At 47.8% G+C, this 27,320-nt stretch overlaps 1 protein-coding gene across 10 annotated transcripts in view; it reads right to left on the bottom strand.

Moving 5' to 3' along the window:
• Positions 1-27,320, bottom strand: part of LOC105418933 (adhesion G protein-coupled receptor L3-like) — an 85,976-nt gene that overhangs the window by 20,166 nt on the left and 38,490 nt on the right. For all 10 annotated transcript variants that reach the window (XM_029850339.1, XM_029850338.1, XM_029850342.1 and 7 more), the window contains exons 6-14: positions 23,940-23,954; positions 22,359-23,147; positions 14,197-14,592; positions 13,046-13,149; positions 12,179-12,364; positions 9,883-9,921; positions 5,511-5,694; positions 1,017-1,139; positions 539-744 (exon numbers count right to left, since the gene is read on the bottom strand). In XM_029850339.1, coding sequence (XP_029706199.1) covers positions 539-744; positions 1,017-1,139; positions 5,511-5,694; positions 9,883-9,921; positions 12,179-12,364; positions 13,046-13,149; positions 14,197-14,592; positions 22,359-23,147; positions 23,940-23,954 — 2,042 coding nt within the window. The remainder of the gene's footprint in view (positions 1-538; positions 745-1,016; positions 1,140-5,510; positions 5,695-9,882; positions 9,922-12,178; positions 12,365-13,045; positions 13,150-14,196; positions 14,593-22,358; positions 23,148-23,939; positions 23,955-27,320) is intronic.

The following is a 27,320-nucleotide window of genomic DNA, read 5'->3' as shown; positions in this document are numbered from 1 at the left end:
GTTAGGTGCGAACACCTCCAGGACAAACTGAGTCACCAACTCAAACGTGGAGCATGCTAATATCTAGTCAGGTCCCAAAGACAGAACAAGAGCTACAGCTAATGAGGGGCTAGCTATGCTGTCAGGAACAGTGCAGAGCTGCTCATTAACATGTGTTCTAATGAACTAGATGTTCCACGAAACCAAGTACCAAGGCCTGCTGATGGCCGTGTGAGCGCCCCCATTACCAACCAGTCCACCCCAAGACTCCTGCCTGGGTCATGGAGTCATGTGATGTCATGTGATCGGCACGGCGGCCCAACGACTCTGGAAGTCGTTTAGTGTGAACAATTAATAATATTAATTAACAACAACCTGACAGAGGCAACACTAGTTTGGGAAGTTCTTCAGTACATGAGTTGAAGATCTACGATCAGGAACAGTAGATGTAATTCCACTGTTAATAAAACCTCCAATGAGGGTTAGGGCAGGATGTCCGGTACATTTAGGCTCTTTTTCTGAAATGTTTAATATTTTTAATAAAAGCACCTGTTCTCACCTGTAGGTGTTTGACAGTGAAGACCACTGGCTCAGAGAGGTAAACTTTATTAGTTTCCTTATTAATTGATGCCATGATGACTGGCGAGTTGACAATAACAGAGTAATTAGGATAGAGGGCCTCGTTGCTCAGTCGCACACTGGAGTTCTCTGTGGACAGGTAGGAGCCCAAGTTCCTGTACAGCACAAAGGCCATCCGGATCTCACCTGGAACAGCAAAGTGATCGTTAGGAAAGGAAAGCAGAGTGGAGAGGCTGCAAGTGCTGAGGAGAGGCTGCAAGTGCTTAGGAGAGGCTGCAAGTGCTTGGGAGAGGCTGCAAGTGCTTGGGAGAGGCTGCAAGTGCTTGGGAGAGGCTGCAAGTGCTTAGGAGAGGCTGCAAGTGCTTGGGAGAGGCTGCAAGTGCTTAGGAGAGGCTGCAAGTGCTTGGGAGAGGCTGCAAGTGCTTAGGAAAGGCAGCAAAAAGAGACTTGTGTTCTACCGTTCCTGCCGTGCTGCTTGAGAGTGCTGGCTGACAGCTGGATGGAGTTCCCATGGAGCTCTGGCTGAGGGAACGTCAGATCTGCCAGGTTCCCTTCTGTGCTGAGCCTGGCCACTTCGAGCTCTGGGACACACACACGCACACACACACATCCATTTTGTTATGCAGGCTCTCCGTACAACCATGGTTTCCTACTAAGGTCTTCACAAGGAGACACAAAATATATGAAAAAAAAATGTCCAAATTAAAGTCTTACAACCGTCTAAGAGTGAAAAAATGTGAATTTTCAACTAAAATAAGGAAAACAATGTCTGCCTTCATGGTGAAAACAGATCCCCGATAAAATAAAGAGGATGGAACGAGAAAAGGGTGAAATGTAAACAGAGAGGTTTGAAGGAATGGCTGCATAAATATAGAGGGATAAAAATAACACTGAAACTTTGCTAGCACACACAGGAGTACACGTGCACAAACATTCACACCTGCCTGTAACAGCAGGGTATCGGAAGAGGGTATCGGAAGAGGGTATCGGAACAGGGTATCAGAGCAGGGTATGGGAACAGGGTATGGGAACAGGGTATCGGAAGAGGGTATCGGAAGAGGGTATCGGAAGAGGGTATCGGAAGAGGGTATCGGAAGAGGGTATCAGAGCAGGGTATGGGAACAGGGTATCGGAACAGGGTATGGGAACAGGGTATCGGAAGAGGGTATCGGAAGAGGGTATCGGAAGAGGGTATCGGAAGAGGGTATGGGAAACAGGGTATCGGAAGAGGGTATGGGAACAGGGTATGGGAACAGGGTATGGGAACAGGGTATCGGAAGAGGGTATCGGAAGAGGGTATGGGAACAGGGTATGGGAACAGGGTATCAGAGCAGGGTATCGGAACAGGGTATCGGAACAGGGTATGGGAACAGGCTGAGGTTAATCTAATTACAGCCCTCTTGTCATGGCAACCCTCCTCCTGAGGAACAGACTTGTTCATTATCATTAGCAGACATAAGCTGCTATCATCAAATCACTGGTTTGGTTTTAATAATACGATTTGTTCATCTGCTTAATACCACTGTTGAGGAGTCGTGGGCTCACAGGTTGCCATGACGATGACGACACACATGATACCTGCAGAAGGCTTTTGTAAAATGGGCCCTCTTGAAACCTTTTATTCTTATTGTTATCCACCTTTTTATTAGTGGAAGATTTAAAAGGAAAAAGAGAAGTGAGGACAGACAAAGACGGGCTGAGAGGCGTTACTGGAGCGGTTATGAACAAAGGCAATAATGAACAGAGATAACAGCAGATTAGCCGCTGGATTATCTGGGAGGGAGGATTAACGGGCAGAAACGAAGCAGAACTCCAAAGACAACATCTTCAACAACGACGAGCGCTTCCTGTTTGAGGTTTTTCAGAGGTGCTGTCCTACATCTGAGCGCCTGTTTGTGTGACCACACCTTTGTGACAGAAAATGGTGTGATTGAGTTAGCATGATAAAAGGGAGGAACACTCACCAAAGGGATGATTTATTTAATCGCAAACTTATGTAGAAATGAACAAAAAACCCTTGGGGATTAATCTGAGCTTCCCCTGAAAACAACCCTTCCATCCTTAAGATTCACTTCCTTCATCTTTGATTGAGCAGTTTAATCACAAGATAAGGAGGATTCCTGGCACGAGGGCCACATTGATGGCAGGCCGCTGTGGGTCAACATCTTAAGTCACGTAAAACCCCAAAGTTCTTCCACCTCTTTTATAGAACGATGAGAAGAAACAGTGAACAAAGATGAGAGGAGCTTCTGGAATGAAGAGGAAAGTGAAGGTTGTGGAATCCATGGAGAACCCTCAACACAACACTGTGGTTTGGGAAAGATGGGACAACTAATAACAAGGCTAACAAGGCTAACATGGCTAACAGGGCTAACATGGCTAACAAGGCTAACATGGCTAACAAGGCTAACAAGGCTAACAGGGCTAACATGGCTAACAAGGCTAACATGGCTAACAAGGCTAACAAGGCTAATTTTTAGGTTCTTTGGTGGTATGGTTGGGGTGGCAACCCTAAAATATGGAATCCTCCTTTATTTGGCAAATAAATGTTGCCATTCCATAAATGTCCAACACACACAAATGTCCAGCACACATAAATGTCCAGCACACATAAATGTCCAGCACACATTAAGACTAAATCTAATAACAAAGCTACATGATTAATTTGGACAAATTTTAAAATCATGATTCAGGGAAGTTCTGACTGTCCCTGCTGAGTCGCCCGTCTAAAATGAGCTTCTCATTGAGTAATGAGACACCATTTTGTCTTCAAGGTTTATCACCAAGCTCCACAGTTCCTCCAAAGGGTGAACACCTGACACCTGAAATGCGAGACTGGATCAAGACATGTCTCACAAAAGCGATTTAGGACCTTGATCTGCCAAGTTGATTTGGCCCTGGCAAAGGACCAGATCCCAAATCCTCTTTCTCATCTACATAACTAGACTAGGAGCCTCTTTCCCCCAGGGACAGGGTCCATTTTATAGGCTGGGGGTAAGGGACCAGGGGCGTCAAAGGGACCCACAAGACTTGATGTACCCATGGTTTTTAGGAAATAAGGCACAGCCAAATGCATATACACTTCTGCGTCAGTAGGAAAATGTGGCGACACCCTTGAATTGCTTGACTCGGGATCCGAAATAACCCAAATTAGTTTAATCACATTTATACAAGTCGCCCAGACCACGCTGTCTTTGGGGAAACTGCTTCAAATTGAAACCTGTATTATACTCGTAGGACAGGACAATCACGCTCGGCTCGGCTTTACCTTTTCAGAGATGTACCTCGTACGTCTGATCTATGACACGGAACCTTTGCTTATCAAGCAAGATCTTCTGGACAGACCGGCACCCTTTGTTGACTGCCTCCGTGGGCTCATCTGGGCCCATGTTGACAACCCAAAATCCGTGGATGGTCAAAGATCTTAAGGCAACAAATGCGCGGCCATCAAGTCCACAGGTCGTGTGCCAGTGCTCCTCGTTGCCCCAGGTGCTGACACAGTACCTACAGCCGCACTAAACCCCGAGGTACCACAACCTCGGGAACAGAATCTTTCTCAGGAACACAGTGTTCTTCTTTGCTTAGTTAGAGGAGATAAGTAGTCTACAGCTCACACTGTGGGTGGTGTACGGCTTAACGACCACTTGTCCTTGAAGCGCTCCTAGTGCTCTGGTCTGAGAATTCCACCATCAGTGAAGACCTATTCCAAGTTCTCAGCCATTGTGGGCCCACACCCACCTACGGGCAATGCACCCATCATATTGCTTCTGCAGCAAGCAACAAGAAATGCCACAAACCTTCCTTAAGGTGACGCATCCGTGCTCTCTCACATGCAAACCCAACTGTCCATCTCCCAGGGAAATATCTCTTAGGGTGTGTAGGGGGTATTTGTGTTGTCTTCTGGAGCTGGAGTTCTTTTTAACCCCTGTTAGTCTTAGGTGAGTGGGCATGACCTCCCTTCTCTCAGACCTGCAGCTCATCTCAGCCAAATCACTCAACTGCCTGTGCGGTATTAAAACGTGGCTTCTACCTCACTCCATTTATCTGTTTCAGTTTGGCATCCTACTTTGACTCAGCCCAGCCTCGTTCTCCCCACACCTAACTTCCTGTGGCTTCAGTCTCTAGCCTTCATTTCCCCACTTTTGTTTGAAACCTTAATTAAAGCCCTTAAAACAGTTGTGAGAGTGCAAGTCTGGACTGTGGTTTCCAGTTTTTGCCTGTGCTAACTAACATTCCTCTTTGGTTGTCTCCATTGGTCGTGGAGCCTGGGTTAAACAGCCTGGGTCAGGAGACAACCACAAAAGAAGGAAAGGCTTCAGGTAACTCCAGAGGCTGATATAGCATGTATTATTAATCATATTGATTTCATTCATAAACTGTGAGTGTAGGCTACTATAAAAGTCCATCTTTTTCTATTTCACTTCAACCTTCAAAATGATGTTATACTGTACATTCATACTACCATCCCCAGTCCTAGTTTCAGAAAGGCTGCAACCCTGGGTATTGTTGGAGTCAGGTATTCCTGATGGTGATGCACGAGACTTTCAACATTGTTTGGCATCTAGAGAATAAAACCCTGTGGCAAAAGACTCCATAATGGTCACTATCCGTGTTATCAACTGTTGCAACGTCACATCATATTCTGAGGTCTTTAAGAGCTTGGGCTGGTTTTTATGGTACTGTAGGACCAATAAAAGCAATATGTTCCATAAAGTCTCTACCTCTACCATGACTGGAGGCAAAGCCATCCTTCCTTTCCCTCCCACTGATAAAATGATCAATCTCGAACCAACACCTCTAACAGCCATTGCAGAGGTAGATTGGAGCACCCAGCAACTATAAAGCTTCCAACATCAAATAAAGTCAAGTGGCTTCTTGAGGGCATCTCAACGAGTATCTCAACAGCCATGCCCTGCTGAGTTGGAGGGATCTAAGACAAAAGAAATACTTACGGATGTTGTCAGTGATCTCCTGTACGGTGTCGGTCTTCAGGAGGTTGTCTGCTAACATAAAAGCTCCGGTCTCCACGGTATCGAGAAGCAAAGTGGCTGAGTGTTGCTGCTCACTGGTGGGAAGCTCCCTCCATGCCGCCTGAGCTCTGGGTTGCAACAGATTGTTCACGGTCTCCACCATCGCCTGGGGCAGCAGTAAAAACACAGGTCACAAAGAGGAATCCAAGGAGGGCAGACCCATTTTGTGCACTGCCACGCCAGAAACAATGACGACAGCATTCATTGGATGGAACAATGAGATTGCAGCATTTTTTTCTTCATTTATCATGCTGATAAATGATGGCAACAAAAAGGATGGCAATGCAGAAGCCTTCCAATGCATGCAGAACTAGGAGAAGTGAAAACCTAGAAGCTATCGAGTACAAGGCTAACCCTAACCCTAACCAGTAGCCTGCACTCAGTCTCATGTCTTCTTTCTTCCCACATTTGTCCTGGTAAAAGTCAGGTGTGATAGGAAATCCATCACAGATGTCCTGAAATTCAAGGCAAGCTAATTAACTGATCCCAATCACTGTGTGTCTGCACTCTCAGTCCCAGTTCATTTTCTGAAGCCGGAGTCTTATCTCGAACTTGTGAAACTTGTGCTCAGGGGAACCAAGAAGAAACAAAGAGAATTCATCAAATAAAGAGCAAACATGAGCAACTGCATATTGAGAGACACACAGCTTTTAAAGAGTGTGTGTGTGTGTGTACGTGTGTGTGTGTGTGTGTGTGTGTGTGTGTGTGTGTGTGTGTGTGTGTGTGTGTCGAGAGAGAGTCCTTGACTCTCAGGCTTCCATGTGGAAAAGCAAATGCAGGTGCTATCAAATGCATACATCTCACACCCCTAACCCTAACCCTTCACACCCCTAACCCTAACCCTTCACACCCCTAACCCTAACCCTTCACACCCCTAACCCTAACCTAACCCTAAGCCTAACCTAACCCTGACATCTCACACCCCTAACCCTAACCCTTCACACCCCTAACCCTAACCTAACCCTAACCCTAAGCCTAAAATAACCCTAACCTAACCCTAACATCTCACACCCCTAACCCTAACCCTTCACACCCCTAACCCTAACCCTTCACACCCCTAACCCTAACCTAACCCTAAACCTAAGCTAACCCTAACCTAACCCTAACCTAACCCTAACATCTCACACCCCTAACCCTAACCCTAAGCTAACCTAACCCTAACATCCCACACCCCTAACCCTAACCCTAAGCTAACCTAACCCTAACATCTCACACCCCTAACCCTAACCTAACCCTAAGCTAACCCTAACCTAACCCTAACATCTCACACCCCTAACCCTAACCCTAAACTAACCTAACCCTAACATCTCACACCCCTAACCCTAACCCTAAACTAACCTAACCCTAACATCTCACACCCCTAACCCTAACCCTAAGCTAACCTAACCCTAACATCTCACACCCCTAACCCTAACCTAACCCTAAGCTAACCCTAACCTACCTAACATCTCACACCCCTAACCCTAACCCTAAGCTAACCTAACCCTAACATCTCACACCCCTAACCCTAAGCTAACCCTAAGCTAACCCTAACATCTCACACCCCTAACCCTAACCTAACCCTAAACCTAAGCTAACCCTAACCTAACCCTAACATCTCACACCCCTAACCCTAACCCTAACCTAACCCGAACCCAACAAGCACTGGCAGTTGGGGAAAGATGACAGATTGAGAGAGGGTGAGACAGCTATTGTGCATCTTGGTTTGAATCTTTTTATGCAGTTTGAAAGGAGAAACCGAGACCCACTGGAGAGACTCATGTGTGGTGACAGCTTTAATATAATGTCCTACTGTGGCGCTAGCAGCTAATTAGCTGGGGTGAATATCAGCTGAGGGCTACATGTAAACAAAATCTAATTGCACTGTTTGTGCAAACAACCAGAATACACACACCCATGGAAACACACACAAACACACACACAAACACACACTCATGCACATATCTGGTTTCACAAGCCTCATTGTGCTTTCAAATAAAAATCTGATTACGGCACATTTTGGTAATTTCACTTCAAACAATTATAAGATTTGGAAGCTATTGTTGGTGTGGAGGTCCAGTGATGCTGCCTGCACCATCCCCCGGCCTGCCTCCAGTCCTTTCATCATGAAAGGGGACCTGGCGATCCTAACCCTGACCCTGACCCTGACCCTCTAACCCTAACCCTGACCCTGACCCTGACCCTAACCCTGACCCTAACCCTAACCCTGTCCCTGACCCTAACCCTCTAACCCTGACCCTAACCCAGACCCTGACCCTAACCCTGGCCCTAACCCTGTCCCTGACCCTAACCCTCTAACCCTGACCCTAACCCTGACCCTGACCCTGACCCTAACCCTGACCCTGACCCTAACCCTAACCCTCTAACCCTAACCCTGACCCTGACCCTAACCCTGTCCCTGACCCTAACCCTCTAACCCTGACCCTAACCCAGACCCTGACCCTAACCCTGCACCATCCCGCGGCCTGCCTCCAGTCCTTTCATCATGAAAGGGGACCTGGCGATCCTAACCCTGACCCTGACCCTGACCCTCTAACCCTAACCCTGACCCTGACCCTAACCCTAACCCTGACCCTAACCCTGTCCCTGACCCTAACCCTCTAACCCTGACCCTAACCCAGACCCTGACCCTAACCCTGCACCATCCCGCGGCCTGCCTCCAGCCCTTTCATCATGAAAGGAGACCTGGCAATCCTAACCCTAACCCTGACCCTGACCCTAACCCTAACCCTACACCATCCCCCGGCCTGCCTCCAGCCCTTTCATCATGAAAGGGGACCTGGCGATCCTAACCCTGACCCTGACCCTCTAACCCTAACCCTGACCCTGACCCTAACCCTGTCCCTGTCCCTGTCCCTGACCCTAACCCTGTCCCTGTCCCTGACCCTAAGGTTAGGGTTAGAGGGTTAGGGTTAGGGTTAGAGGGTTAGGGTCAGTTCATCACCTCTGCAAACTGTAACGCTTCTTTCCCAATCTCAACCTGTGAATAAAACATAAAACCCAGCCGGATCCTCTCTCCAGAAGCAGCTTGATCCTCTAACTGGAATCATTGTCCAACACCAGCGTTAGCATGCAGCTAAGAGAAGGGATGGAGTGTTTGTTAGAAAGAAAGACAGAGAAATTCAATCATTTCTGTCACTATTAAGAACTCCAATCTCCTCGTTTGGCAATCATTGCAGCAGATAATTAAGAAGAGGACAACTCCTCTATCCACGCACATTTCTGTGTGGTGGAGGGAGGAATCCTGGCAAGGCTATTTATAGCATCCGTCACGAGTAACCAAGGTACTGCAGAACATTCAACTCCAACCTGTGACATTCTGTCTCAGAGAAGATGCTTCCTGGCAGCTTCTTTCCAGGATTAATGGAACATTAAAATATCTGACAGTTTGATGTCATTGTAGAAAATATATTTATATTGTGGTAACCTTATTTGCAGAGGGAGTGTGCATGTGCACGTGTGTCAGCTTGCATGTGGTCCTCAACCCTAATATATCTTATGACATTGCTGACTGGTGCTGACATTGAGATTTTTGAGAGGGAGCAGCAAAAACAGCCTGATCAGAAGAAGATTTCAAGTCTGGGCATGTGTTTCTGCCCATAGAGACACAAGAAAGGAAAAAGAACCAGATTTACTGCTGAAAAACACAATAGATGGGGTCGTTTGAGGCGCACAACTGTAGCTGGAGATGACCACATATGTCTTAGTGATCTACAGATGTTCTCCTGATGAATCCCTCTGGCACTGAAGCACAGAGCAGGTCAATACAAAAGTAAACACGCAGCAACAACAGAGTATTTCATACTGTGAGGGTTAGGGTAGGGAAACAAGTGGGTGATAGTGACCGAGCAGCATGAGGGTCCTTCAGCGTTAACAAGGGAAAGATGCTTCATCAAATCCAACCATTTGGCTCTGCATAATTCTGCAGACTAAACTAGAAGGTAGATGGCAGCATCATTCCTATTGATCATCTCCTCTCATAAGAACCATCGATTCTGAACACAAACCCAAACAAAAAAAGGAAAAATGAATGCAGTGAAACCACTGAGGAGTCTTTAACGTTTTAAGAAGACACTGGCACAGGACATACCAATGATTTCATTTATTTCATGGAGCCGTTCTCAAAGTTTTTAATGAAAGTCAACCGGTGCAACATGGAATCAGACCCGGCTGCCCAGGCACAAGCTGGTGGACGACATGCTGTGAGTGGAGAACACCACCACCAAAAAGATGGCAACAAAAGAAAAGAAGCACGTGATGACATGGGACATGGAATGAAGAGAACTGGGAGTACCTGTGTGAAAAACCTGCAGGACCTTTCCCTCTTCTGAAGCTGCAGAGTCAAACGGTTCAGTTAGTTACCTCAGTTACTCACATTTATTTACATTGCACAAAAGACATAAAAGCAAATTTTACCTTTCCGCCACAGTGTGCAGCACAAAAATTGGAACATGAAAACCATAACCCTCCCTCCAAAGCCCCACCCTAACCCTAACCCTAATCTAAACCTGACCCTAACCCTCTAACCCTGACCCTAACCCTGACCCTAACCCTAACCTAAACCTGACCCTAACCCTCTAACCCTGACCCTGACCCTAACCCTAACCCTGACCCTAACCTAAACCTGACCCTAACCCTCTAACCCTGACCTAACCTAAACCTGACCCTAACCTAAACCTGACCCTAACCCTCTAACCCTGACCTAACCTAACCCTGACCCTAACCTAACCCTAACCCTCTAACCCTGACCCTAACCCTAACCCTAATCTAAACCTGACCCTAACCCTCTAACCCTGACCCTGACCCTAACCTAAACCTGACCCTAACCCTGACCCTAACCCTAGCCCTAACTCTAACCCTAACCCTAACTCTGACCCTAACCCTAACTCTGACCCTAACCCCTGACCCTAACCCTAACTCTGACCCTAACCCCTGACCCTAACCCTAACTCTGACCCTAGCACGAGGGGAAAACCCAATGTGGTCAGATTCAGAGGCACGGGTCAATAAAACAGTAATTATATTCAAACTAAATTATTTGTGTGGCTTCAGTCTAACTGCTCAGAGAGCCACCCGACTCAGGAGGTGTCATAGTTATTGATATACTTTGATATACAGACCACCTAAAACCACCTAAAACCACCTAAAACCACCTAAAACAGTTGGCCAGACTAATATATGAGACCTGAATATCGATGTATTTCAACACTTGATGGCCTTTTTGGTGCTCTATTCCTCTTTGGAGCCATTTAATATGACAACAGAAGAGTGTAAAATGGCCAAACCCTGGAGGGTATACTGAGTTAGGGTTAGGGTTAGTAATATATGTTGGGTTAGGGTTAGGGTTAGTAATGTACATTGGGTTAGGGTTAGGGTTAGTAATATACGTTGGGTTAGGGTCAGGGTTAGGGTTAGTAATATACGTTGGGTTAGGGTCAGGGTTAGTAATGTACATTGGGTTAGGGTTAGGGTTAGTAATATACGTTGGGTTAGGGTTAGGGTTAGTAATATACGTTGGGTTAGGGTCAGGGTTAGGGTTAGTAATATACGTTGGGTTAGGGTCAGGGTTAGGGTTAGTAATATACGTTGGGTTAGGGTTAGGGTTAGTAATGTACGTTGGGTTAGGGTTAGGGTTAGTAATATACGTTGGGTTAGGGTTAGGGTTAGTAATATACTGTACGTTGGGTTAGGGTTAGGGTTAGTAATATACGTTGGGTTAGGGTTAGGGTTAGTAATATACATTGGGTTAGGGTTAGTAATATACGTTGGGTTAGGGTTAGGGTTAGGGTTAGTAATATACTGTACGTTGGGTTAGGGTTAGGGTTAGTAATATACGTTGGGTTAGGGTTAGGGTTAGTAATATACGTTGGGTTAGGGTTAGGGTTAGTAATATACGTTGGGTTAGGGTTAGGGTTAGTAATATACGTTGACCGCTGCCCCTGTTATTCATATTCCCCCTGTTTTGTTCAATCTCTGGTTCTAATGTGAGCTGATGGCATTAATGACCTCTTTCATTTGTGACTGGTGATACACACAATAGTGATGGTAGTGCACAAGAGTGCACGTATAATTGTGCTGTTAGTGGAGACTGAAAGAATGTGTTTCCTCTTTTGTTGAGAGCTATTTTCACAGAAATCCAACCTTTAAGAGGTCATTTGGCCAACAGCATTGGACAGATAAATTGATTCCACTTACACATTCTCCATTATGGCTTATTTAATTACTGCTTAGGAGAAACAGTGAGGCTTAACGAGGCAAAATGGGAGAGACCATATGAAGCTGGCTCTGGCTGTCAATCTGGCTCCATTATAGGTAATTATCCAAAAATTACTAATTAATTATCAATGTTGACCTGAGCACTATCAAGCTAGCCAGTCAACCGCTGCCCACTGATTTGCTTGCAATGCTGTTCCTACATGAACAATTACAGGAGTACAGGTATTAGCCTGCCCTGCTAACCCTGCTAACCCTGCTAACTAAACAATAGTTCCATTCAGATTTACAGTGGGAATAATAGCAGGCGTTCAGTGCAGCATCTTCATTGCTCAAAAGGGTGGATTTGAGTTTTATTTGTCGGGTCCAACACGTTACCTTGGTGAGGCTACGAGCAGCACTGTCCTTTCCCCCAGGCGTGAGGTTCCTGAGCTGGACATCCAGCAGCTCCACCAGCTGGGCCATTGCCCGCACTGTTGACGGCACATCGCCGGGATGCAGGAGTCCTTTGGTCTGCTCTGCCAGCTCCCTGAAAACGATCGCTGCCGTCTCGCCCGAACGGAGCTGGAAGCAAAACAGGGCGAGATGAGGCACATCAAGAGAAATAAAATGTCACATATATTTAAATTTACATCGATCACTTTGTGTAAAGCGACAGTGAGAGATACAATCAAACAACTATGCACTCGAGACCAAATTGAATAAAATACTACCTTAGAGTCCTAAACTACCGAGTACAAGTGTTACTAGCAGCTAACAGAGCAGAGCTATGGGGGGTGATTAGGGCTACAAACAAGAGCGAAGGCAAGTGGAGGTGACCAGCGATACGAGGAGAACGATAGCTGTGTGTTCCACAGCTTTCTGGAGGAGGCCAGGGGTGCCCCAGCTCTGACAGAGCTCAGAAGGTCGCTCAACCTTTGGGAAACAAGGTACGAAAAAGCCGTTTGCTGTGGCTGCACAGATAGCATAGCCTAGACACAGATCTGGCTAGGACTAGGTCCACATACAGTATGTGAAATGGACTCATGGGCAGCTACAAGGACCCAGTGGAGCTCTGTCAGTAGTGGGGTGATGTGGGCCCAGTTTGGTTGAAGACCACATAGTTCACCACATTCTGGACCATCAGAACTAAAGGCAAGTTAGTGCTAACGTTCCCCCTCAAAGTATTTTGATGCATTTGAAATAAGACCAGTGAACGAAGGCCCAGTGGACGCTGCGATGGCCCGAGGCAGCATTCACACTCACTTTCTGCATGATGTGATTGACCCATGGAGAGGTGCAGTTGCTGAGGTCGGGGCCTTGGGGATCCCAGTAGCCTAAATGGGCCACACACACGTATGTGGCCACGCCTGCAAGACAAGCAGAACAAACATGGTTCCACAGCACTGCCACTCACCAGCAGAGGAGACTTGGGAGGGTTGAGGTTCACTCCAGCAGGGTGTGACTGTGCTACTATTTTATCATCTGAACTAGTTGGAAGGGAATCTACAAACCTGACAGGTCCCTGGGCGCGTTCTAATTAACTCGTTTGGTTTAAACTAAAGTATTTATTAAAGTCTCTTTATTTAGGGCACATTAAAAATAACACATTATGACTAGCAGCTTTAAAAGGGACATAAACTACATGCATTATTAGTTAAAACAAATATCCAAATCTAATTTTGTTCTCTAATACTTGAACTGACCTGCTGCAGTTACAGGTGTCATATGCTAACGTAATAAATAACCCTAACCCGTAATAAATGCCAGCATCTCCAACTTTTAACAAGACTAAAGTGAGTTTGTGCAGCTTTTGCCTTGCTGCTTCGTTATGAAGTTGCTTTTTTCTGGCCCCCAATAAACGAGCCTCTATTACCTCGAAGCAATTGCAATCCAAGTTGAGCCGGCACAAATTGAGCCAATCAGCACCAGATAGCAGTTTAATTGGGGTTGGGGCTCTGGAACACACGGGTTTATTCTGATCCGCCTCTGCCTTCGGGCAGTTTCACACTGCCAGGAATAGTGGCTCCGGCTTCCCAGTGCCCCTTTTTTAAAATCATCAATCAGCTCCACCTTTATTTAACACTGCGAGGCTACACTAGAAATCTATATTACACAAGGCTACTAACTTTCTGTTTGACTAGCATTCATATGATCAATTATCACCATGTGAGAAAACAAATTTGTTTAAAATGGAATGAAGCCGGTATGTTTAAGAGCAAGATTAGCTAAAGTAAATGCTTGGTGACACAGGCTATTGCCTCCTGAACCTTCACCATCTGCTATTTTTGTTTTCAACAAGCTGAACATTTGGACCAGCATCTTCCCATTTTTGGGAACAACAAAGTTTTTTGAACAGAACAAAGGGTGAACAAAAACAGGGTGAGGAAATTGGGAGCCATCATGCCAGCCCATACCCAGTATGCCCACGGGGCACGGCTGCTTGGCTGTCTGCCCTTGCTGTGTTCGAGGCCAGGATATGTCAGCATTGACCCGTGGAGAGCAAAACTCTTGAGGGGGCAGCGCTGGGGGCTGTGGGGCTGGCGGAAGGACCTGCACCGGAGGAGATCGCCCAGATTTGTGCTTGGTGTCAATGATCTGGTTGGTGTCAGAGGACGACCCGCTGGCAGGAACAAGGACAGGCTGACGGACGGTGGTGGTCCGGTGACGCTGCCCAGGGGAGGTGGTGAGCAGGGGCCGTGGGGTGGTGTAGTAGGGTGGGGAACGAGTGGTTGTTGTGCGGCTGGTGGAGGAAGAGGATGAAGCCCCCCCCCCTCCTCGATTTGGAGGAAGCATGGGGGGTGGACGGAATTCTGAGAAGACAGAAAGAGAGAAAAGGTTAAATTTTACAAGAATCATAGCGTTATGTTCTAAACGAAGAGACGAGGCCCAAAAGATTCAAGTCCCAAAACGACAAAAAGTCAGAAGGAGAGGGTGATTAAAAGAACCACAGCGAACCACAGCGAACCACAGATCATTAAAAACGATCAGCAATCCCAAACATTTCTGGAGATTTGATTCAGCTCTTGCTCGTGTCCCGCGTCCATCCGTTAGTCTGGACACCGGACTTTGATGTTGGCCGCGTCCATACGCTGCTGGAGTCAGAACATCGTGCTCACGGGCTAAAACCAAGCCGCCCTCCACCTGCCCTTTAAGTTCTATTGTGCAATCAGCCTTAAAATGACAATTAAAGCTTCTTTTTCTTTCAGACAAAAAACCAAAAAACCAAAGAAAGTATTCTTGAGTCTCCTGACGTGATCCACAAGACCAGGCCTCTTAAATGCACGTCAATATTTATATGTAAAAATACTTTAGTTTTTCACTCCGACACTGTTTAGGGGATAGAAATAATGTATAGATGACACGATGTGTTCATGAAGCTTTGCAGTGTTATCTGAGGAGCTCCGAGCCCTGCTAGCTGTAGCATGCTAACTGTCTCGACCAGAGCACATGATGGTGAAGGACCAGCAACACATCCGGCCTTCAGCCCCCCAGTGGAGCCTTCAGAAGGGTTAGGGTTTGTCTCTCTGATTCTTCTGTCTGATGCAGATCTGGAGCTGGAGACACACCGTGTATGCCTGTGTAATGTGTGTGTTTGAGTCGGCCACGAGGAGCTCACTCTTTCTATTGTTTACGCCGTGTATGCCTGTGTAATGTGTGTGTTTGAGTCGGCCACGAGGAGCTCACTCTTTCTATTGTTTACGCCGTGTATGCCTGTGTAATGTGTGTGTTTGAGTCGGCCACGAGGAGCTCACTCTTTCTATTGTTTACGCTGTGTATGCCTGTGTAATGTGTGTGTTTGAGTCGGCCACGAGGAGCTCACTCTTTCTATTGTTTACGCCGTGTATGCCTGTGTAATGTGTGTGTTTGAGTCGGCCACGAGGAGCTCACTCTTTCTATTGTTTACGCTGTGTATGCCTGTGTAATGTGTGTGTTTGAGTCGGCCACGAGGAGCTCACTCTTTCTATTGTTTACGCCGTGTATGCCGGTGTAATGTGTGTGTTTGAGTCGGCCACGAGGAGCTCACTCTTTCTATTGTTTACGCCGTGTATGCCTGTGTAATGTGTGTGTTGAGTCGGCCACGAGGAGCTCACTCTTTCTATTGTTTACGCTGTGTATGCCTGTGTAATGTGTGTGTTTGAGTCGGCCACGAGGAGCTCACTCTTTCTATTGTTTACGCTGTGTATGCCTGTGTAATGTGTGTGTTTGAGTCGGCCACGAGGAGCTCACTCTTTCTATTGTTTACGCCGTGTATGCCTGTGTAATGTGTGTGTTTGAGTCGGCCACGAGGAGCTCACTCTTTCTATTGTTTACGCCGTGTATGCCTGTGTAATGTGTGTGTTTGAGTCGGCCACGAGGAGCTCACTCTTTCTATTGTTTACGCCGTGTATGCCTGTGTAATGTGTGTGTTTGAGTCGGCCACGAGGAGCTCACTCTTTCTATTGTTTACGCTGTGTATGCCTGTGTAATGTGTGTGTTTGAGTCGGCCACGAGGAGCTCACTCTTTCTATTGTTTACGCCGTGTATGCCTGTGTAATGTGTGTGTTTGAGTCGGCCACGAGGAGCTCACTCTTTCTATTGTTTACGCCGTGTATGCCTGTGTAATGTGTGTGTTTGAGTCGGCCACGAGGAGCTCACTCTTTCTATTGTTTACGCCGTATATGCCTGTGTAATGTGTGTGTTTGAGTCGGCCATGAGGAGCTCACTCTTTCTATTGTTTACGCCGTGTATGCCTGTGTAATGTGTGTGTTTGAGTCGGCCACGAGGAGCTCACTCTTTCTATTGTTTACGCTGTGTATGCCTGTGTAATGTGTGTTTGAGTCGGCCACGAGGAGCTCACTCTTTCTATTGTTTACGCCGTGTATGCCTGTGTAATGTGTGTGTTTGAGTCGGCCACGAGGAGCTCACTCTTTCTATTGTTTACGCCGTGTATGCCTGTGTAATGTGTGTGTTTGAGTCGGCCACGAGGAGCTCACTCTTTCTATTGTTTACGCCGTGTATGCCTGTGTAATGTGTGTGTTTGAGTCGGCCACGAGGAGCTCACTCTATCTATTGTTTACGCCGTGTATGCCGGTGTAATGTGTGCGTTTGAGTCGGCCACGAGGAGCTCACTCTTTCTATTGTTTACGCTGTGTATGCCTGTGTAATGTGTGCGTTTGAGTCGGCCACGAGGAGCTCACTCTTTCTATTGTTTACGCCGTGTATGCCTGTGTAATGTGTGTGTTTGAGTCGGCCACGAGGAGCTCACTCTTTCTATTGTTTACGCTGTGTATGCCTGTGTAATGTGTGTGTTTGAGTCGGCCACGAGGAGCTCACTCTTTCTATTGTTTATGCCGTGTTTGCCGGTGTAATGTGTGTTTGAGTCGGCCACGAGGAGCTCACTCTTTCTATTGTTTACGCCGTGTATGCCTGTGTAATGTGTGTGTTTGAGTCGGCCACGAGGAGCTCACTCTTTCTATTGTTTACGCCGTGTATGCCTGTGTAATGTGTGTGTTTGAGTCGGCCACGAGGAGCTCACTCTTTCTATTGTTTACGCTGTGTATGCCTGTGTAATGTGTGTGTTTGAGTCGGCCACGAGGAGCTCACTCTTTCTATTGTTTACGCCGTGTATGCCTGTGTAATGTGTGTGTTTGAGTCGGCCACGAGGAGCTCACTCTTTCTATTGTTTACGCCGTGTATGCCTGTGTAATGTGTGTGTTTGAGTCGGCCACGAGGAGCTCACTCTTTCTATTGTTTACGCTGTGTATGCCTGTGTAATGTGTGTGTTTGAGTCGGCCACGAGGAGCTCACTCTTTCTATTGTTTACGCTGTGTATGCCTGTGTAATGTGTGTGTTTGAGTCGGCCACGAGGAGCTCACTCTTTCTATTGTTTACGCCGTGTATGCCTGTGTAATGTGTGTTTGAGTCGGCCACGAGGAGCTCACTCTTTCTATTGTTTACGCCGTGTATGCCTGTGTAATGTGTGTGTTTGAGTCGGCCACGAGGAGCTCACTCTTTCTATTGTTTACGCTGTGTATGCCTGTGTAATGTGTGTGTTTGAGTCGGCCACGAGGAGCTCACTCTTTCTATTGTTTACGCTGTGTATGCCTGTGTAATGTGTGTTTGAGTCGGGCCACGAGGAGCTCACTCTTTCTATTGTTTACGCTGTGTATGCCTGTGTAATGTGTGTGTTTGAGTCGGCCACGAGGAGCTCACTCTTTCTATTGTTTACGCTGTGTATGCCTGTGTAATGTGTGTGTTTGAGTCGGCCACGAGGAGCTCACTCTTTCTATTGTTTAGTGGATGTGAGGAGTGATCCTGGCGGCTGCTCTGGTAAATGTTCCACACATGGAACTCTAGACTTCTGCTGCCCAAGAGCATTATTAATGTATGTCCTGATCCAATCATCGTATTGGACTGATTGTCTGAGTAAGAACTGCTGCTGCTGTTGATATTAATGGACAGATTATTTTCTGGATCATTTGAATTTCTATATCCTGCTTTTGTGCTGGACACAATAGCATTTGGATGACAATTCCATGATACGTAGGTGAGCTGAAGAAGACGGAGAGCATCCAGAACGAGGGCATATCCCCACGCTGTTCAACCATGTTGCTGTAACATTCCTAACAGAAGAATACCCTGTTATTCATTCCAAACTCTATTATCGAGAGTCATAGTCTCCTTTAAGCTGTCAAAAATTCAAATCTCATTTGCCGCCAGTGGAAATGTTAACGTGCATCAGTCTGACCATAGCAACATGGCAGCCTGGTAGGGGTTAGCATTCCAGGGGTTAGCATTCCAGGGGTTAGCATTCCATGTGAAACAGGTCACGTGTTGAGACGTTAACCTCACACACCTGCATGTGTCGCTAAACTAGCAAAAGGTTGGACTCCTTTTTACCTACAGGACTGCCGTCAGTTTTTTGTGGCATATTTTCAGCGTTATTGTGTGTTGGAAACATTTCTCAGGGATTTTGGTCCATCTTGACGTGACGGCATCACGTGCCGCTCTGCTCCAGCTGATCTGCACAACCCAGCACACCTCTGTCTTTCCTCTAACCCTGACACACCTGTTTGACCCCCAGCTAGTTAACCTGATTGACCTGCCTGTTTCTAACCAGCCCGTTCTAGCTCCGCCCTGCTAAACTGCCTTATCTTCTAGTCTCGGCCTGCTCCTTGTCTGCCCAGGTTTTCTGTGTTATTTGTTTTATCCCAGTGGATTATTGAATTGTGTAATTACCTCCAGGATTATTTTGGTGAGATCTCATGTGAACAGCAACTCTTCTCAAAGTACAAGACTTTCTGCTAAGTGCTGCTCTGCTGATTGTGTGCTGCATCTGGGTCCTGCTTCTACCTGGACAACCTCCTCCTCATCAAGCAGACTAGTTATGCTGGTTCCTGTGTAGTTTTTCTGCTTCGGAGCTGCATGACGACCTCCGGCCCGCTGACCCGTTGTATAGTGGATTTATGTGTGTGTTCCTGTGCTCTGTGCCCCTCCTCTCCTCTCCTCTCCTCTCCTCTCCTCTCCTCACCCCTCTCCTCCCCTCTCCTCTCCTCTCCTCTCCTCTCCTCTCCTCTCCTCTCCTCACCCCTCTCCTCTCCTCTCCTCACCCCTCTCCTCCCCTCTCCTCCCCTCTCCTCTCCTCTCCTCACCCCTCTCCTCTCCTCTCCTCTCCTCTGCTCTCCTCTCCTCACCCCTCTCCTCTCCTCTCCCTCCTCTCCTCCCCTCCTCTCCTCCTCTTCTCACCCCTCCTCTCCTCTCCTCTCCTCCTCTTCTCTCCTCTCCTCACCCCTCTCCTCTCCTCTCCTCACCCCTCTCCTCTCCTCTCCCCTCCTCTCCTCCCCTCCTCTCCTCCCCTCTCCTCTCCTCTGCTCTCCTCCCCTCTCCTCTCCTCTCCTCTCCTCTCCTCTCCTCTCCTCTGCTCTCCTCTCCTCTCCTCTCCTCTCCTCCTCTTCTCACCCCTCCTCTCCTCTCCTCACCCCTCTCCTCTCCTCTCCTCTCCTCTCCTCTCCTCTCTCCTAACCCTAACCCTCACCCTAACCCTCACCCTCACCCTCATCTTAACCCTAACCCTAACCCTCACCCTAACCCTCACCCTCACCCTCATCTTAACCCTAACCCTAACCCTAACCCTCACCCTCACCCTCATCTTAACCCTAACCCTAACCCTCACCCTAACCCTCACCCTCACCCTCACCCTCATCTTAACCCTAACCCTAACCCTCACCCTAACCCTCACCCTCACCCTCATCTTAACCCTAACCCTAACCCTCACCCTAACCCTCACCCTCACCCTCATCTTAACCCTAACCCTAACCCTAACCCTCACCCTAACCCTCACCCTCACCCTCATCTTAACCCTAACCCTAACCCTAACCCTAACCCTCACCCTAACCCTCACCCTCACCCTCATCTTAACCCTAACCCTAACCCTCACCCTCATGCTGTTTTATTTAGGAGCTTCGAGACTCGGCACCAGTAAACAAGGGACTGGTTCCGTAGCTCAGTGGGAAGAAGACTCACACCGCGGACATATGAGTGTCCATCACACGGTCCTAAATGATTGTTCCTGCCTATTTCCCTGAACCAGTTTGCAGCCACACACACATCCTGAATAACATGAGATGGTGGAATGAGCAGGATTGGAAAAATGATTATCTGGAGGACTGGTTCTGATCCTGAATGGGGCTGTGGTGATGTGGTGATAACACACTGATCATATGGCTGATGTGCATGTGCAGACATAGACCAACATTTTCTTTCTCATCACTTGTGCCCCAAGCACGCAGATCTGCCAAGATATGCTTGGAAAAGAGAATTTCCTTTTTTTCATGCATTTGCAATACAGTCGGAGCTCGTGGCGAGTAGCTCGAGCCCGCTGATAAGACAGAATCAAACACTTCAAAGCAGCAGTATTCCGAGATAGGAAACAAGCTCAACGTATAAAGCCTCCTCCAAAATGGCCGCTTGGCACCTCCACTATGTCACATGATGTTACACATGATGTCACATGATGTTACACATGATGTCACATGATGTTACACATGATGCCACATGATGTTGGCCTGCAGCAGTTGCGTAATCACATCATCAACCCTCTGCTAAGGTTGGACACAAATTGAGCAGTTTTCCCAATTACATAATTACAAGTTCCCCCGTTTTTGGAGCAAAAAGCTGGAAGGGTTTGAAGTTTTTGCAGATTGTTCTGGAGCTTCTCTTGAGTTGAGACAGAAGCTGTGTGGTGTGTGTGAGGCATTATTCTCACAATGTGCTGACATGGAAGGTCGAATATTGAGAGAATAAGTGCCTCACGTTTCTGCTAATTCATCACACCTCCTCTCTAGAATGTCTGATTCAGTGTGGGGGGCATGCGCACTACTCCCTGCTAGGCTGCGGGTTTCCCTTCCATCCCATTGTTCTGGCTAGACCTGGATGTGGCATCTGCTTTTCTGGCAAGGCTGAGAATCAGTGATGAGGCCAAACACACGCGGGAGCCTGGCTAGGACAACTGAAGTGATGCTAACACTGCAGGCTAACACTGCAGGCAAAGAAAAGGTGCACGAGACTTTCTGAAGCACGCTTCAGTCTCGGTCCTAATCTGTTGGGACGGTGGGAGCAGCAGCACAGACAGCGGAGAAGGATCAAGAAAGTCCTGAATCCTAAAGAACTCGTCCACAGTTAATCTGAGTTCAACACAAACAGACTCAGGAGCTCTAAATGTCCGGGTAAACAGTGACCTGGTGAATGATGCCCCCCCCCCCCCAACAATGAGCTTGAATTGTTTATGCCCGACTTTTCCGATGTCACGGAAAGAGAACAATGTAAACATGAGGAAGGTGGTCAGAGGGCAAGGCAGCAAAGGGGAATTCTTTCTTGACTTTTCCATGGAAATGGTGCAAATGTGAGAAGGTCACATGCTAACCTCTCCCTCAGTAACTAAGTAACTACAGTAACTAAGGGTTAGGGCTCATCCAGGGTTAGGGTTAATCCAGGGTTAGGGCCCATCCAGGGTTAGGGTTAATCCAGGGTTAGGGTTAGGGTTAGGGCTCATCCAGGGTTAGGGTTAGGGTTAGGGCTCATCCAGGGTTAGGGTTAGGGTTAGGGTTAGGGCTCATCCAGGGTTAGGGTTAGGGTTAGGGCTCATCCAGGGTTAGGGTTAGGGTTAGGGCCCATCCAGGGTTAGGGTTAATCCAGGGTTAGGGTTAGGGTTAGGGCTCATCCAGGGTTAGGGTTAGGGTTAGGGTTAGGGCTCATCCAGGGTTAGGGTTAGGGTTAGGGCCCATCCAGTCAGGAGGGTGGAGGAATGGCGGATAGGGACCACACAGATGGTGGTTTTCCTCCTCTTAAAGTCATTGCACAGAAATAACTCTTGGAGGAAGATCAGTGGCTGGAAGCATCCGTAAAAATGCCATAAAAATCACCATGAGATCATATTAACATTAATGAATATTAAAATCATTAAAGCAACAGCACAAATGAAGACTAAGAAGAAGCATCCACAGTCTTGTCCAACAAAATTTTTTTTTTTTTTTGCTGAATAATATTTGAAATCAATGAAGAAAAAGCAGCAGAAAAGTGACTAAAATGTGGCACATACCGTTGTTGCCAAAGTCCAGCGAGTATTTGACCACGTGGTAGTTGTTCCACACGTACAGCAGGTTGTCTCGGGGGTTGTAATCCACTGCAGCAATGTACTGGTAGGAATTAGGGAACGGGATATTGACCATCATCTCCTTGTTTTTATCAGTGTTGTACATGTAATCGATTTTGTTCCCCGTCCCTTCGTTATCGTCATCTTCGTAGACGGTTTTGACCACATAGAGGACCCCACAGATCATGAAAGCGTTGGAGGCGGAGCGTTTGTCGTAGCTGGTGTCCCACGAGCCCTCGATGCGGAGGGTGTAGGGGTTCAGCTGGCTCACGACCATGCGCCCGTTGTTCTGCTCTGTTGCATAGATGACCCACAGTCCATTCTCATCCACAGCCAGGTCGATGTCTGACTTGCCCCCCCAGCGGTAGGGCGATGTGTCGTGGTAATTGGCGTTAGCAATGATGGCCTCGCCACTTTTGATGCGCGTGCGAAGATCAAACTTGACAATATTCCGAGTGCGCTCCTTATTGAAGAACAGAGCGCCGTCATAGACCACAAAGCCGGTCCCGTCCACGCGGTGCGGGAGCTTGTAGGTGGTGGTGGGCCTGCCCGCGATGAAGTCCTCCTTGGATGAGTATTCTGTCAGTGTGTCTGTGCGGTACGGGGTCCAGGGCATGTAGTAGATCTTGTCAGAGGCTTGTAGGGGATCTTTGCACCATGCACCAGACTGGTGATCCGACTCGAAAAGATGCTCGCTTTGGTACACCCCTCGCAGAATCCCCGGACACAGAAACACTGGGGAGAAAAGTTCCCACATTAGATCCAGTTTCATGCAGAGGCTGGAAATGTCGGCTTCCTCTGGTAAACGTTACTTTTAAACTCGACTTCCCCACCAGTGGGCGACGACGGTACAGAGGGAGTTGCTGTGTTGTGACTGTCATCTTTTGAACACAGTAACAGCGTGTTTTCGCCTGTTAGTGCAACAGATAACACACTCCTCTCCCAACAAACTGGCAGAAAAATGGCACATTTTGTTCTTCTTCCTCGCCGTCTCCTCCCAAGCCTCCTCCCTCCTGCTCCCTGGCTCCTCATTAGTCTCTTAGCTCCCTCTTCCTTTCTGTCTGTGTCAGGAGCCAACAACTGCAGACCCAAACACCTTTAATAGCCTGCTGCTTCTGCAATTGTAACCATGATTCATTTCCCATCTAGTTTCCCTCTCCGTGACACCGGAGTCAAAGGAAGCTTTGTAACTAGGTGGAATGTAGTCAGATCCATGCGGAGGGGCCACACTGTGACATGCATCCCATAATTATAAAATCATAGTATTGGATGAACTCCCACTGGCATAAATGCTTCACATCTCTGGGAAGCTTTGGGAATGATACAACTGCCTCTACGCTGGGACCATCATAAACGTGTGCTCACCATTGAGAGAATGCGGGACACTCATCAACGTACGAGCTCTAACGAGGAGACAACCGTCTCCACATCAAGAGGGACTCTAGGTGACGAGCAGGGTAATTACAGCTCAGCCTTGGCTGGGAATCGTGCACGTGGAAATGTGGGTGGACGTGTTTGCAGGCTTACCTTTCTGTTCCACTTCTGCATGAGCCATAGGCAGAGCATGGGTGGGGCAAAAAGGGGGGGGGGGGGTAAGAGAGATACAAGAAGCAGAAGTAGATTAATGATGCAATAATAAGGAAATCACTCAGATCTGTATAATTGATTCTCAACCTCATGATAGTGCCACGACGCTCGTCATGAGTAATTGGTAATTAATTCAATTATATAGTTGTGCGAGACCTAATTGCAGCTAGGAAGCTGTTTAGGTCGGTTATCCTGGAGCAGACGGACCACTGAAGGGAGACGTAATCACGCAGGTCCAGACAAACAATGAGAGAAAATTACATGATGGACTTTTCAGGTGACAAAATACTGAGAAGTAGAAAATGGAATTAAAATCCTGTCGGGGGGGGGGCACATGCCATCTAGTTGGTGTGACTCTATGTTGATCGGAGGCAGCGTGCTAAAGCCCAGCTTCTGAATCTCTGCAACGCTTTAAGCTAAAACATTGCTCATGATGTGCACATTTGCTGGAAAGTGCCTCTAACATGATTCCACTCTAGGTTTCTTCCTCCAGAGGTTTGGGGGGGGGGGGGGCGAGGATGTCCACGTGCAGAAGCCTCATCCTAACATAGCTGTAGCTAATTATTAGCAACGAAACAACGTCTCTTGGCTAATAACAGAATTCCCCCCCCCCCCCGTGTGGAGTGTAATATAGTCGGTTAGGAGAATTTAGTTATCTGAAGGTCAGCTGAATCTCAAGGAGAGAAAGAGAGCATGTAGAAGAGAGAGAGAGAAGGAGTCTCTCTAATGTCTGATTAGTTGTTCTGGTATTAAAACAGAAAGCTCTCTCAGCATCAAAGATCCACACGTTCACTGTTAGCCTTCAAAGAATACTAGTTTCATCCTCTTTAGAAATCACATAAATGGCCAGATCCTTCTCCTTTATCTGTCATCCTACGCTCTCCTCTCTATTCCATCTCCTCCTTTTCCATATTTTAATGTCAAAGCTGCACAACGCCTGCACCGTCAAGATAATTAGCATTCTTACTGATAGCACGTGCTTTATTAAGGAGATATTCCTCCAGAAGCAAAGACAAAGTGTCTCTGTGTGTAACGTGTGCATCGCCCTGGCAACAGAACCACTGCTTTCACCTCGGACCTCTAACCGGCTCGGCGGCTAATCCCAAGGTCATTTTTGCACACGGATCATTTCCTTGTTGCTTCTCCGTTATTTGATCCTTCTTTTGTTCACACCTGCAATCATCTCGTCACTTATCCATTGTAGCTTGTCCACCGTTCAGATGGGGCCTTTTATCAGTTAACTGAGTCTTTCTGTTCCTGGTCTGCTGGTCTGCTCTCACCTGTTTCTCTCAATCTCAGTTTTAGTTGTCACTCTGACACTCTGCTCTCTCTCCCTCGCTCGCTCTCTCTCCCTCGCTCTCTCTCCCTGCTCTCTCTCCCTGCTCTCTCTCTCTCACTCGCTCTCTCTCTCTCCCTGCTCTCTCTCCCTCACTCGCTCTCTCTCTCTCGCTCTCTCTCCCTGCTCTCTCTCTCTCTCTCTCCCTCGCGCTCTCTCTCTCTCTCTCTCTCCCTCGCTCTCTCTCCCTCGTTCTCTCTCTCTCTCTCTCCCTGCTCTCTCTCCCTCGCTCTCTCTCTCTCCCTGCTCTCTCTCACTCGCTCTCTCTCTCTCTCGCTCTCTCTCCCTGCTCTCTCTCCCTGCTCTCTCTCCCTCGCTCGCTCTCTCTCCCTCGCTCTCTCTCCCTGCTCTCTCTCCCTGCTCTCTCTCCCTCGCTCTCTCTCCCTCGCTCTCTCTCCCCTGCTCTCTCTCCCTGCTCTCTCTCCCTGCTCTCTCTCCCTCGCTCGCTCTCTCTCCCTCGCTCTCTCTCCCTGCTCTCTCTCCCTGCTCTCTCTCCCTCGCTCTCTCTCCCTGCTCTCTCTCCCTCCCTCGCTCGCTCTCTCTCCCTGCTCTCTCTCCCTCGCTCTCTCTCCCTCACTCGCTCTCTCTCCCTGCTCTCTCTCCCTGCTCTCTCTCCCTCGCTCTCTCTCCCTCGCTCACTCTCTCTCCCTGCTCTCTCTCCCTCGCTCTCTCTCCCTGCTCTCTCTCCCTCGCTCGCTCTCTCTCCCTGCTCTCTCTCCCTCGCTCTCTCTCCCTCACTCGCTCTCTCTCCCTGCTCTCTCTCCCTGCTCTCTCTCCCTCGCTCTCTCTCCCTCGCTCACTCTCTCTCCCTGCTCTCTCTCCCTCGCTCTCTCTCTCTCTCATTGATCTTTCCCTCCTCCATTGCTTCCTATGGAAAGCTTGACACACACACACACACACACACACACACACCCACCCACACACACACACACACACACTGGGTCATGGCAGTGAGTGAGCACGTGAGCACCCACAAGCACAGGTTTTCTTGTGTCATTACTCCAAGGGTCTCATTTGACAGAAACCTTTAATTGGACAAACAAGAAGGTGATTGTATCTGTTAATTAGTTTCCCTGCTGAGCCAAAATAGACTGCATGGGTATTGCATAACATATCATTGGATTTTTGAATCATTCTCTAAATGTGGTAGTAAGCGTCACAAGGACAGTGATGAGAGAGAAGACTGAATGGAGATAATAAAATGGGTCGGCCAAATCCTGAGTATCTGCACTTTCTTTCTCACCATGAGTGCAGAAATCCAAATAATGATATTGGCTAATTCCAGCCAAAGCTATCTGGCGTTGCACCGGGTTGCCACACTCCTGCTGCCGAGGTGCCTCGGTGGGGGGGGGGGGGGGGGGGGGGGGGGGGGGGTTAGGGTTAGGGTGGGGGGCAACCAAAAAATGCAGTGAGGAGACACGACCTGTCTCTGGAGCTGTGAACACACCAGCAAGACTCCTCTAGAGGACAATGAGAAGAGGATTTTCTTGAACTGAGCTGGGTTTTCTAGTGTCGGTCGCAGCAGCCAAATCAATAGATCAGAAGTGAATAAAGCCTCTATGTTGCTCAAGTCCCGTGCACGCCACAACATTCAAACAGTGTCTCTCGTTCTTTGGGAGATGTTGTGAATCCACACTTTGAGCTCTTCTTTTCCCAGCATGCAGTTTGTTTCCAGTTTGGTTTGTCGCGTGCTTGGACCCAATCCACCTCCTTCCTGTCTTTGCTTTATTCCCCCTCCATGTTGTTAGCATGTTTGATGACTCTTTGGCTTCATTAGTTAGTGGGTTTAAGGGGGCCTGGTCCTGCTCCAGGTTTCCTCCTGTTAAAGGGGACTTTTTCCTGCCACTCTTTCGTGTTGGGGTTCAGGCCCTGCTGGGATTCTGGACAGCAGCGAGAGACAATATGGATGGTACGGATGCTATAAACAAAGACTGATTGAGTGATTGAAGTTACGTGTCAGCCAAAAGGAAACAAGAAACGGAGCA

Source organism: Takifugu rubripes, chromosome 17 (assembly GCF_901000725.2).
Source record: "Takifugu rubripes chromosome 17, fTakRub1.2, whole genome shotgun sequence".
Lineage (NCBI taxonomy): Eukaryota > Metazoa > Chordata > Actinopteri > Tetraodontiformes > Tetraodontidae > Takifugu > Takifugu rubripes.
The sequence above is the reverse complement of the archived record's forward strand: the minus strand, read 5'-3'. Positions and strand labels throughout refer to the sequence as shown.